Source organism: Mobula hypostoma, unplaced genomic scaffold (assembly GCF_963921235.1).
Source record: "Mobula hypostoma unplaced genomic scaffold, sMobHyp1.1 scaffold_151, whole genome shotgun sequence".
NCBI classification, from domain to species: Eukaryota; Metazoa; Chordata; class Chondrichthyes; order Myliobatiformes; family Myliobatidae; genus Mobula; species Mobula hypostoma.
In genome coordinates, this window is record NW_026948220.1 from 111,711 (window position 1) to 125,293 (window position 13,583).

At 48.8% G+C, this 13,583-nt stretch overlaps 1 protein-coding gene across 1 annotated transcript; it reads left to right on the plus strand.

Annotated features, from left to right (window-relative positions):
* The first annotated feature begins 9,480 nt into the window (after positions 1-9,480).
* Positions 9,481-12,365, plus strand: LOC134341999 (probable G-protein coupled receptor 139). Its single transcript, XM_063039933.1, has 2 exons — positions 9,481-9,550; positions 11,455-12,365. The coding sequence occupies exons 1-2, from the start codon at positions 9,481-9,483 to the stop codon at positions 12,363-12,365; spliced, it is 981 nt and encodes a 326-aa protein (XP_062896003.1).
* Positions 12,366-13,583: the final 1,218 nt, after the last annotated feature.

Below are 13,583 nucleotides of genomic sequence, written 5' to 3' on the forward strand. Positions count from 1 at the left end.
TTGTTTGTGACTGGAGGCAGAACAAAGGTGATTTTCTCAACAGCTGATGTAAAAGATTTTGTTCCCTTTCTCCGAGTTCCCGATCCTTGCATTTAGACAGCTGGAGCTCAGCTCTGTCTGAGAGATCCATCGGTTCCCATTCCCTCATCAGCCGGAAGCTCCCCGGGGCCCGTGTACGGATGGTGGGGCTGAGAGAGAGGGAAGAGAGCAGGACTGTCCCGGGATTGCGGCTCACGATGTCTGGAGTCACAGCAATTGTCCCGAAGTCAGTGTTGAAACACCCCCCAACCACCCTCCCTCCTCCCCCCTTACCCCTTACCCCCCTCCCCTTACCCCTTACCCCCCTCCCCCCCCCCTCCCCCCACCCCCCTACCCCCCCACCCCCTACCCCCCTACCCCCCACCCCCCACCCCCCTACCCCCCTACCCCCCACCCCCTACCCCCCTCCCCCCATCCCCCCACCCCCCTCCCCCCACCCCCCTACCCCCTACCCCCCTCCCCCCCACCCCCCTACCCCCACCCTCCCCCCCCACCCCCCTACCCCCTACCCCCCCACCCCCCTACCCCCTACCCCCTCCCCCCACCCCCCTACCCCCTCCCCCTACCCCCTTCCCTCCTGCCCCCCTACCCCCTTCCCTCCTCACCCTCTCTCCCTTCTCCCCTACCCCCGGAGAGTCGCTCTCACCTGCCGGAGCTCTTCTGAGGCCGTTGTGTACTGCGCGCATGCGTGATATTCGGGAACGTCACAATGCTGACGCCTGCGCATTTGATAGGTGCTTCGGCGACGGCGATATTTGTAACGCAGGGATTTATGGGTAATCACTGTGCCATTAAAAGTTTCTGCAAGCACCGGTTCCATGTCCGTAGCTCAGTTTGTGTGTGTGTGTGCATAGAAAATTCAGCAGCTGTTTTAACGCAGAAAGCGTTTCCCATAAACAGTATACTCAATATCAACGTGTATCTAATGCCAAAGTACAATCCTCTTACAAGTGTAGATATAAAACACAAAAGATTCTGCAGTTGCTGGAAATACGGTACAGAGACGCACACACAAAATGCTGGAGGAACTCTGCAGTTCAGGCAGCTACAAAGCAGAGGAGTGCACAGTCTAGACATGCTGAAGGGGCTCAGCATAAATGTTGTCTATTTATTCCTCTCCGCATTTGCAGCCAGATCTGTTGATTTCCTCCAGTATTCTGCAGAAATTAACCACCATTTTTTTTCAAACTGTTTGAAAATGTTTCTGATCTTTCATTTGCAGCCACATCCTACCAGTCTGATTCCTCTTCCTGCTTCTCCTGGTAAACTCTAGGTGCCATCTCTTTCAGGAGCCCCAAAGCCCTGATTCAGGCTGATTACTCTTTGATTTCTGACTCTGCTTCATCGAAGATTCACTCACTAGTCTGCTGTCAGACTTTAGAGGCACATTGCAACAACCCAGCTGTCTCAGACACAGTCCTTTGAAATGAGTGAAAATCACACAAAACGTTGAAAAGAGCGGGGAGGAAGGAGTTTAACCAACTTCATCCAGAGCCCTGAAGGACGTCAAAAGCACAGTGAGCTTATCGTCTTATTCAGCCTGGAGAAAAATATGCAGGAAATTCATGCAGGTGTACGGGATGCTGAGAGACATTGGTCATGTGGATAGCCACAGGTTTGTTCCTAGGGCTTTAGATTTAGATTATGAAGACACACAGTCCGCTTTTATTGTCATTTAGTAATGCATGCATTAAGAAATGATACAATATTTCCTCCAGTGTGATATCACAAAACACAGGACAGAACAAGAGTGAAAAATCTAACAAAATCACAATTATAACATATAGTTACAACAGTGCAACAATACCATAACCTGATGAAGAAGTCCATGAGCACAGTAAAAAGTTCAAAGTCTCTCAAATGTCCCACATCTCACGCAGCCGGGAGAAGGAAGAAAAAACTCTCCCTGCCATGCCCGACCACAGTCCGACTCCGAGTCGTCCGAAAACTTCGAGCCTCCGATCAGCTTTCCGACACCGAGTTCCGAGTATCATCTCTATCCGAGCGATTCGACCTCTATCTCGGTCGCCAACAGCAGGCAAAGCCGAGGGTTTTGAGGCCTTCCCTCCGGAAGATTCACGATCGAGCAGTAACGAGAGCAGCGAACGGGCGTTTCAGAAATTTCTCCAGATGTTCCTGTGTACTTTCACGTCCCTCTCCATCAAATCAGAATTGTCCACGGCCCCTATTTAACGGATACGATATCGTTTTTCACCGAAGGACTGCACGCACTGCACTCGCTCCTCCCGCCGAACCGGCTGAACACGAGGGGGCAGAGTTTTAACTTGCTTGGAAGTAGGTACAGAGCAGATGTCAGAGCTAAGTGGTGTGTGTGTGGAATGCACTGCCAGCGACAGTGGTAGAGGCGGATACGATAGGGTCTTTTAAGAGACTCTTAGATATTACATAGATGTTAGATAGTACATGGAGCCTAGAAAAATAGAGGGCGATGCGGGAGGGTAATTCGTGGCAGTTTCTGGAGTAGGTTACATGGTCGGCACAACACTGCGGGCCGAAGGGCCTGTAACGTGCTGTAGATTTCTGTGATTCTGTGAAATTCAAGGGAAATCTCTTCTCCCACGGTGTGGTGACCAGCTGCAACCTGTCATCACAGGGAGAATGAGAGGGGAGCGGCAGGATTGTCCGAACTCGAACTCCCAATGGGATCGCACCCCTTCTCATTCACTACCATCATCCGCACCCCCGTGGACCCCATCCCTTCCCACCCACTCCCACCATTTGCACTCTCAATGAGATCTCTTTCCGTTCATTTCCAACGGGACTGCGACGCTGGAAACTGGAGGGGTTGCTGAAATCCCCGTTTGCAAGAACCCAGGACACCATCAGCGACACGAAACAGCTTACCAGCAAAGTCACCGTGACCACACTCACGGTGAGAGAGAGAGGGGAGCGGGGAAAGGTTGGAGAAGGAGATGTTGGGAGGAACTCGGCCGGTAGAGTAGAGAGAGGGATAGACCGAGAGGCAGAGAGGGGGGATAGCGAGAGATCGAGAGATACAGTAGATGGGTGGCGAGATGGAAGGTGAGAGAGAAGGGAGAGAGAGGGTGAGAAGGGTGGGAGAGAATGCTGAGACAGCGGTAGAGGAAGAGGGATGGGGAGATAGAGGGAGAATGGGGTTAGAAGACAGAGGAAGAGATAGAGGTGAGAGTGGAGTGTCCTATCCACTGTGTGGGGGTTATTAGTCTGTCATCTGACATCAGGGGATCGGTCGATGTCGCGGGTTTCTCCATCTATCGATTCACGTTTGACCTACAAATTCTGTGCGTGTGAACATGTTTATTTTTTCTGCGTGATTACGAGTCAAGCAGACCCGTTCGGCTGCACTGGACACGATTAACGTTCTTAGTAAAACAGTGGTGACGGGGATGGGATCTGTGACACTCGCTCTTTTGGAATCGATGTTCACATTTGAACAATGACCATCATTGGACAAGCTCAGGAATATTATGATTCACAGACCACGGGAAGGTTTACATTGAAATGTTTGGCTAGTTATTCGCGGCAAACAACATCACTGAGCCCAATCAAAAGGATACTATCTTGCGTGGTTTTTGTGGTCCGGAAACACACAATATCGTCCGAAGTTTGATGAATCCCGATTTGCTCTCTTCGAAATCTTATGAGGATCTTCTGAGATTTGATCGCATTACAATCCTAAACCATTGGATATTGTGCAGCGCGTTAGATTCAGCTCTCGTTTTCAGTTAGAAAACGAACCAATAGCAACGTTTGTTGCTGAATTAAGAAAACTGACTGAACTTTGTGTTTACGTTGCTGTTCGAGAAGTTATGATACGAGGTCGCTCAGTCGTCGGCGTGATGTTCACTTTCAGCGTCGCTTATCGGCAGAATCAGAGCTCTCACTTCAGTCAGCTTTTGATATCGCAAATGGCATGCAAGCGGCAGATTAAAATGCAGTTTTGTCGCAAGAGTGCCAAGTACAAAGAGCGCTGACATCTCCATCACCTACAACTGCCGCAGATTGTACTGACCCTAACAAAGTGCCCCCAGCTAAGAATCAAAAGAATTATACTCCGGGTTTTCCGATGTCACCGTTGCGCTGAATTTCACCGGAAGCCTCCTGACTGTTGACACCAAGACTCATTCCGCTTTACTTGCCAAAGAAAGGACACTTGACCAGAGTTTGCCGATCTCGGCCTCCATCCAAACCAAAACGTCCCACAGCATCTGATCTCTTCTTATTGATCATGACGTGTCTGACCAAGCTACGTTCTGGTCAATGGTGACCAACGTCCACTTTCCTCGGGTGTTGATAGTAGGACACTCATCAAATCCAATGCAAAAAAGAGGTGTTGAAATTCACTGTTGATGTATGTCACCATTCCATAAATGCGGTGCGATCTGAAAGCTCGAAAGCGCTGGACGCTGCTGCCTTGAAAGCCGGATCCAGCCGTCGGGGTCCGGGTCGGAGACCCGAGAACGAGCCAATTGCCGGCGCGGACTTAGAGACGATTCGATGTGGCGGAACAGAGGCGAGCGGAGGCGAGGCAGAGACCGGCCCCGTGCCCGACAGCGAGGACCGATCCGAGATTTGATCGATTTTAAAGTGGGGCCGAATTGGAAAGATCGGAACGAGCAGAATCGAGGCGGTGAGACTAGGCCGGAGAGAGTATGGAAGCAGCAGGGCCCGGCTCCGAAAGCGAGGAACGACGCGATGTTCGGACGTTTTCAACGACGGACCAGATGGCCAGATTGGGCGATAGACGGGACGCTTCGGCTCGGTGCTCCGCGACGTTTTCTCGGCGCTACGTTCAACAGAGGCAGGGACATGTTCTTGAATTGGTTCTTGCAATACCTGGCTTCCTGTCCGTGGGGGGAGTCAATTTTCTCAACTTCAGTTCTGAATGTTATTTGGTGAAGTTTATCGTTTGAAACTTTGGTCTTTTTGGTTTATTTTCTCTCCGCACATCTGGCATTTGACGATTTTCTTTCTTAACCGGTTCTATTGGTTTTCTTTGTTTTGTGGTTATTTGTAAGGAGACGAATCTAATTGTTGAAAGAGTATAATAAATGCACTTTGTATTTTGAACTGTAAACAGGTACGTCTTCCTCGACGGGTCAGCAGAGGAAAGGCCGAGGAGCCTCCATTTCCCGTGGGTCCACAGCTCTGTAGGTGATGAGTTGGAGATGAAGAATTGATGCAATTACGGAAAAGTCTGAGAAGATTAGTGATGTACCCCGGACAGTGTGCGGGCTGTTGCATCCCGTCAGGTGTGGAGGCGCTAATGCAGAAGATCGGAAAAAGCCACAACGTGTTGTAAAGTCAGTCAGCTCCAGCAAAGGCATCAGGCTTCCCACCATATTCAGAAAGCAATGTCTGAAGAAGACGGCATCCATCATTGAGGACCCTGAAGATCCGGAACACTTTGCATTGCTGACATCAGTAAGCAGGTACCTGGTCACAAGACTCACCCTGAACGTTTCACCAACACATGATCGCACAATGCATACAGCAATATGGCATCGTAGACACTCGGTTGTGCCCACGTTTTAGTCCATTCCAAGATCAATCTGACCCTTTCCGACTACATCGCCCTCATCTTTCCCATTCATCCACCCGCCTATCTGAGAGTCTGTGGAACGTCCATAACGGAAATGACGCCACGCCGCTGATTACAGAGCGTCACACGTACACACCCCTCAGTGTGTAAAAGAAATGCCCCCGCCATCACCACAATACCTTCCGCCCAACTCCATAAAGTTATGTCTCCATGTATTCGCCATTTCCGCCTGGGAAACATACAGTATCTCTTGCTGTACAATCGACCTCTGCCTCTTGTCATTGTGTACACCTTCCCAACATCACAGCTCATTTTCTGTCCTCCTAAAGCAAAACCTTAGCTCGGTCAACCGCTCTTCATAATCCTGGCGTCATCGCAGTGAATCTCCTCTGCTCCATCTCTAACGATTCGACATCCTTCCTATAATGTGACCACCGGAACGGAACAGAGGACAGGAAGTACGGATTCAGCGGGGTTTTCTAGGGCTACAAAATTACCTCACGGCTCTTACCCTCATTCCTCCCTCTAATGAAGACCACCGCAGCCTCTGCCTTCTACGACCAAACCAATTCTGAATCCACACGGGTCATTTCCCCTGGAACTGGTGCCTCCTACCGTCCCGAATGAGCTTATCGTTGGGCGAACATATCATAGTATAATCCATATTCACGACCTCCAGTCCTCGGTTTTAATCAATATGTCTCGCCAATTCCTCACAGTATTCAATCATCTTCATGAGACATGTTCTCCTCTTCTGAAAGTCCTGTCGACTATCCCTAATCAGACTGTGCTTCGGCAAATCAATAGGATACAATGGAACTGTATTGTCATGGCTGATGACAACAAAATGGCGGCGCTGCTCCAGACCGCGCATAACAGATATTTGCAATGCGTGCGGTCCGGATTCATTAAAACAAGAAAGAACCTGTATTTACATACACAAATGATTTCAGTGACACTCAAAGGCCATTGGCAAGGCAGGGTGTTGCATTATTCAGCACAACAACGGCCCTCGGGATGAAGTTATTTCCGTCTAATGCCATGGCGAAGATGTTTCCCTCTCCCCTACCAGAGGGCAGGAAATTAAACAGACAGTGTCAGGGATCGGATGGGTCTTTACTGTTTCCGTAGGGATCCAGAGGTTGATTGTCTCCCAGTCCGGTAGTTGAGCCCCAGTGATGTTCGGAGCCGCCCTAATCAACCCTTTGAGTGGTTTGCAATCTGTCTCGCTGCATCTGGAGCACAGCACTGCCATTCCGTGTGTCAGTCTGCTGTCTATCGCACAGAAAATGCTGACCAGCTATTTCTGAGACAGATTAGCTCTCCCTCATCACCTCATATAGTATAGTCACTGCTGTGCTTTCGCTGCTAACGAGGTGTTGCTGACGGGCCGAGAGAACTCCTCGGTGATATTCATCCCCAAAAACCTGAACCTCTGAACGCTCCCCATTACTTCACCATTCAGGGATAGTGGGGCTTGTTCGAGACGTCTTGCATTTTTGAAGTCGATTACCATTTCTATTGTCTTCTTAGTGCTGGTCGAAGTTTGAGGTTCATCCTCTCTATATGCAGATTTATCAGTGTTTGTGATGAGGCCAGTCACTGTTGTGACCTCTGCGACTATGATGACTGAGTTTGTAGCAGGAGCGGGAGGGCAGTCATGGGCGAAGCGAGAGAGTAGAGACGTGGCTCTGTACACACCACTGCGGGGCGCCTGTGCTGAAGTTTTGGGGGTTTGATGCGCACTTGCTTAGTTTCCTCGTTTGGGTACGATGAGTGAGTTCCAATTACAGGTTGATGTGCCGAGACTTGTGGAGCTACTAAACGTCATCTCCAGAAATTCTCCCCAAATTTTCCCCGTCACTGAAGTAAGAGTTGTTGGTCCATCATTCCCAGGGTTAATCCTGGTACCTTTCTTGAACAAAATAATGATATTTGTCAGAACCTCCCACCGTCTAATCCTTCGCACCTATTCCTGTCCAGTGAGGACGCACATGTCATCACCAAAGTCGAAGCAATCTCTTCCCACGCATCCATTAGTAACATGTGCTATATTTCGTTCGGTCTCGGGGTCTTATCTATCCTCATGCTCTTCAAAATCTCCAATGCATCTTCCTTCGAAACCTTGACATATTCCAGCATATCAGGCAGTTCACGCTGCCTCCACATTCATCAAGTTCCCTCTGGGATTCCTACTCTGTGGTCTACGGAGTCCTGGCTGAATAGTGCTGGTCCCCGGCATCTGATCTGTCCGGAAGCTCTGCACTGGTGAATACTGGAGCAAAGCATTCATTACCGACCCGCACTGCCGCCCCCGTCACCAGGCACATGTTTCTTTCCTCTTGTATCCTTCATCGCTTCTACCCTCTCATCCTCCTGTTCTCCTCCTCGCCAATGCACACTCCTAACACTAATGTCCACTGTTTGGCTCCTTCTTGGCGACCTTGTAACTCTCCAGAACCCTCTCTGATGATCTCGGCTTCTTAACCCTTAAGCATGCTTCTTTCTTCCTCGGGAATGGATATTCCTCATCTCGTCACAGCCGTGACCCCTTCGAGTTAGCATACTTTCCCTACCTCAGCGGGACAAACCTGCCCAGAACGCCAAGCAAGGGCGCCCGAAACAACCTGCACATTTCTGTTGGGCATTTCCCTGAACACATCCGTTCCCAGTTCACATCCCCAGGGTCCTGCCTCAGAGCGTCATGATGGGTACTCCCGCAAATTAAACACGTCCCAATATATTCTGCTCATATCCTTGTCCATGGCTCTGTAAAAGTTCAGGGAGTTGTCGTCAGTATCACCAAAATACTCGCTAAGCCTCGTATATCTTAGTTGAGTTTATTCTCTTCAAGCATCGGCTTTCTAAATTATTTCTAAACTTTTCTAAATTAAACAATACTACGTCACTGTTTGCATTCTTTTAGCGCTCCCTCTCTTGTTTATTTATTTATTGTTTGTTTCGGTGCTTTTGGACGTATTGCACTGTACACACATTTCACGGCATTTACTGGAGACAGTAAACGTGATGCTGGTTCCGATTCTGATGATGGAAATGAGGAGCCGGTGATGATCCATAATATGCACCGTCATTTACTGAGACCTTATTCGGAGCCGGAAAACCCGATGCACATTCGGTATCGGTAATATTTGTCACAGAGGTTATTATAGAGATTTTTAACCTTCAATGTCAAAAAGCAGGGGTTACTTCAATACATTCCGTGCTGCCCTTGTCAATCTTGCCCGCACACTGGGCTGCTGAGTTCACTGTGACTGAAGAAGTATGGACAAAGTTGGAATAAGGTGATGGAATCCGTGTGGTCTACAATGACACTGGGCAAATAACGCAGACTGTGCAGGCCCGCTGTAAAGTTCATATAATGTGGGGTTGGTTTCAGGATAAATCGTGAGATAACTCAGAGGTAACATTGACTTTGAGAGATATGGAGCGAGATATCACACAATTAATATAAAATGAAATGAATGTGAAGGCAACAATAGAAGCAGATACGAGAAAATCTGCAGATGCTGGAAATTCAAGCAACATACATAAAACTGGTGGAACGCAGCATTTTGTGTGTGTTAATATAAGCAGGTGATAGGTCATGACTGGGATTTCAATCCGGAGTGCGGGGAACAGCTTTAAAAACTTTCTGATTGTCTACTTTACTAGACGGTGTTATGGACTGAGCTTTAAGTATTCCCCGCGGTGCCGAGAGAACACAGAAGTAGAAACGGCGCCTTGTTTGTTAACTGACTGTAACTAACTCGAGTTATTGTGCAACCTCTGTGTTTTTTTCACCGGGGTATAGATTAATGTATAAAAGGGCAGCGAGGTCAGAACGCAGGCGAGTGGCTCTCAGTGCTAGCAGTGCGGTACATTTTGTACATCACCCGAAAATGGCTCTACCAACAATCCGGCATGTGAGGATTGTATTTTACCCTATTCTCGCAGCTTTCGGTGTTCCGGGTAAGTCGACACATCCTCTGTCTGAAATGTCAGGGACGGACTTCTGTTAACAGTCATTTCACTGGGTGTTGTTTACCGGCGAAACCGACCCAGCGCGGAGACACGGCAGACTACCGCTGCTGAACGGTTCGTCTCCGCTCCACACGCTGATGCAGGGTCAAGTTCACTGTCACCCCGACCCCCCATCCCGCCCCCAGAGTTCATCGTAGACGATGCTGCTGAAATTCAGAGAGATCAGTCCTCTCCGCTGTTCACCACTGTCAGCGTAAATTTGATACCGGGGGTTGTTGCAGATTGAAATATATTTTGTGATCTAACTTTTGGTGAAGGAGCAGTAAAACAGTACGATTTGTGGGAACGTTGCGGATTGTACCAACTGCCTCCGTAGTTGAATTCTCTCTCTCTCTCTCTCTCTCTCTCTCTCTCTCTTCCTCTCCGTCCTCTCGCTTTCTCTCTTTTTCTCAGTGTCTTTCTGTTTCTCTCACCCTCTTTCTCTCTCTCTCTCTCTCTCTCTCTCTCTCTCTCTCTCTCTCTCTCTCTCTCTCTCTCTGTCTCTCTCGCTCACTCACTCTCTCCCTCTCCTTCCCTCCCCGCTTTTTGGATTTCCGATCAAACCTTTTGATTATATGTCTTCCCCGTACCAGTTGGGAATTATAGTAAATATAGCTAGCATAAGAATGGGGTGTCCAGCTGGAGATTTGAATTAATTTCTCCCTGTCGCACCTTTAAGATGATAATGAATGTGATCAAAAATGGCGGATATATCCAAGTGAGAGTTTATTTATTGATAGACGTTTCGGAAACTATTCGAGTTTAAACTAGATTGCGCACAAGCGACACTAGACGAGTCAGTGAAGTCCGATTCTGTTCACCAGGCCCTGCGCTCATTCATTGACTAAACGGAGGGAACGAGTGCATCGGCTTCACCCTGGGGCTGATGACCGACAGCGAGCACGGCCCCACTTACTCCGGGCCAGTACCGGCTCAATAATAATGAGTTCCGTTGAGTTGATTCTGTCGACTGCACATCAGCCGATCCTCCTACAGCCACTGTGTTCAGCTCTGTCACGGCTCTCATTCACTACGGCTGGTGTCTGAATGGAGCTTCGAGGGTAAGAGCCATGGAAATGACGATCCCACGGGTAGGGAATGTAGGGCGCAAGGGAGGTATGGGAGAAGATGGTGATCTCCCCTATTTTTCTGGGTTGTGATGGCGAATGAGCAGCAGTGCTGCCCCCTCTCGGTTACATCGCCAAGGTGACATCGAGAGCACGTCACCAGCAACTTAACCAGGAGCAGTGCTGCCCCCTCTCGGTTACATCGCCAAGGTGACATCGAGAGCACGTCACCAGCAACTTAACCAGGAGCAGTGCTGCCCCCTCTCGGTTACATCGCCAAGGTGAAATGGAGAGCACGTCACCAGCAACTTAACCAGGAGCAGTGCTGCCCCCTCTCGGTTACATCGCCAAGGTGACATCGAGAGCACGTCACCAGCAACTTAACCTGGAGCAGTGCTGCCCCCTCTCGGTTACATCGCCAAGGTGACATCGAGAGCACGTCACCAGCAACTTAACCAGGAGCAGTGCTGCCCCCTCTCGGTTACATCGCCAAGGTGACATCGAGAGCACGTCACCAGCAACTTAACCAGGAGCAGTGCTGCCCCCTCTCGGTTACATCGCCAAGGTGACATCGAGAGCACGTCACCAGCAACTTAACCGGGAGCAAATGCGCAGATCGAATGCAAACCGTTTTAGTTCACTGAATGAGGAGTTTTGATTCTCTCTTGGAACATATTTCCCCGGTAATTTTGCCGATCGCTGTCGGAAATAGTATTTTCACATTGGATTCCAAGAACGTTTCTCCTCACCCTGTTTGTAACTCACAATTTGTGACTCTTTCCCTAGCGAACCTATTGACAACGGTGGTCCTCTTCCGAGGGAATTGCGGCCTTTCCAAATGTATATCGCTCTACATGGCTTTCATGGCAATGGCAGATCTCCTGGTGATGATCGTCTGTGTAATTGCGTATCATATCGTCATGTACCAGTTTCCATTCTCCTTCCTGTCCTACACATCCGCCTGTAAGGTCGTCCTGTACTTCAATTCGACCTGCCTGCAAACCTCGGTCTGGTACACTGTCCTGTTCACAGCCGATCGGTTTGTAGCGATCTGTTGTCAGAAGCTTAAAACGAAATATTGCACGGTGAGGACAGCTGTTGCCGGCATTATAACCGTGCCGCTCCTGATGCATTTACAGAACGTCCCGTATCTATTTGAGTATAAACCTGTGCGTGTAGTTAACGGTATTCAATGGGGCTGTCAGCCGAGCTCGTGGTTCATTACGTCTCTTGTGGGCGTCGCATTCTCCTTTCTGCAGAGTATTTTAACGGTTATATTACCTTTTGTTCTGATAACCCTGTTTAACTGTCTGACGGTAAGGCGCATTTTATTAGCCAGTAAAGTGCGCCGCGGACTGCGCGGTCACAGCAGTCAAACACAGAAGGATCCGGAGATGGAAGGCCGCCGGAAATCCATCATTTTACTCTTTAGTGTGTCCGGCAGTTTCATTCTGTTGTGGCTGTCGGTCACTGTGATCTTTCAGATCACCCGACTCACAGGAACCGCGCATTACGAAGGCGATTACACCGACTCTGCCTATGTCGCCACTGAAGCCGGCTACATGATCATGTATCTGAGTTCCTGCACGAACGCCTGCATTTATACAGCGACCCAGGCTAAGTTTAGAGAGGAAATGCGGCTGGTGTTAAAATCTCCTTGGACTTTATTTTTAATATTGGTTAAAAAACACAGGTAAAGCAAAGCACATATTCCTAAAGGTCGAATGTTCATTAACTACTAATTCTCCGCATCGGAAATCTGTCATTGGGTCGCGATGTACATCTGGGTTTTATGTGTTTAAGTGTAATGTGTCTCGCTATTAAATTGACATGAAATGAAATAACACTTCATTTCCGTGCAGAAGCGTCCTTGATAGCCGTGACGGCATCAACAATCCTGGTATCTGATCACACAGTTGATTTCAGTCACTCGTTGCGTTTGACAGCTGCGTTGACAGTCAGGGCTCATTTGGCCGCTGGGTAACTCGGGTAAAGGTGGAGCCATCGCAATGACTTTTACACAGGCAGTGGAGATGCGCTGCGGTCAGCGCTGTGACAGAGCTACCTTCTTGTAGATTGCAGTGCGGAATCAATATTGCATAGATTCTGCCCCAGCTCGACTATGGCGACCTCTGCCAATCCCCAGAGCCATAATCCAGCCCGTATCCCTCTCTACCTTTGTTAACCAAGAGTTATCCAGACACGTTTCCATTATTTTATTATCACCTGCATCCAGCACGTCTGCTGTAGACATAACCACGCCGCACTGGGCGAGAAAAAGAGAATGTCTTCAGATCTGTGTATGGATGTGCCACTGCTGACATAGGGGAAGACAAAGTTATTGGCTATCTGTACAATATACACCTCCTCATAATTGTATAAACTTTTAAACGGACCCTTCATTTTATTTTCTATTTCAGACAATCAAACTTCTCCTTATAGTTTATCCCCTTCCCCACAGTCCAGGAAACAATCTGGTGAATATTGATCTACCATAGCTCAGTTCTTACAACATCCTTCCCATGGCGTGGCAATCAGAATTGCACCGATTGCTCTCAGTCTGTTATCACCAGTGCTCCGTATCGCTGTCAGACCGAGTCGGAATTCTTCCACTCAAATCCTCGGTGAACAATGCAAGAATAACAAAATCCACTTTCGCTGTACTGTCCTCCTGCATTCAGAAAGGTATGGCCTAGCGTTGCAAGGTTACAACTAAAAACGACCCTCCAAAGGTCTATATGCCCTCCCAGATTTTTATTTCACAATGTGGATAAGTCACATTTTGTTTCACATCCTCTTTTACAAACAATAAAGGACCGAGCAGCAAATCTACAGCTCGCCGCTTATTGCCGGGTCCGGGAGGAGAGACACGCTCGCACACTGCCATTCGCATCCATTTACCAAGCTAATTGTGT

What these genes read in the sequence shown, in the direction of transcription:
- LOC134341999 (XM_063039933.1), top strand. Translation starts at nt 9,481, where the DNA reads ATGGCTCTACCAACAATCCGGCATGTGAGGATTGTATTTTACCCTATT. An exon ending in CGCAGCTTTCGGTGTTCCGG is followed by an intron (nt 9,551 to 11,454) that starts GTAAGTCGACAC and finishes CTCTTTCCCTAG; the next exon opens with CGAACCTATTGACAACGGTG.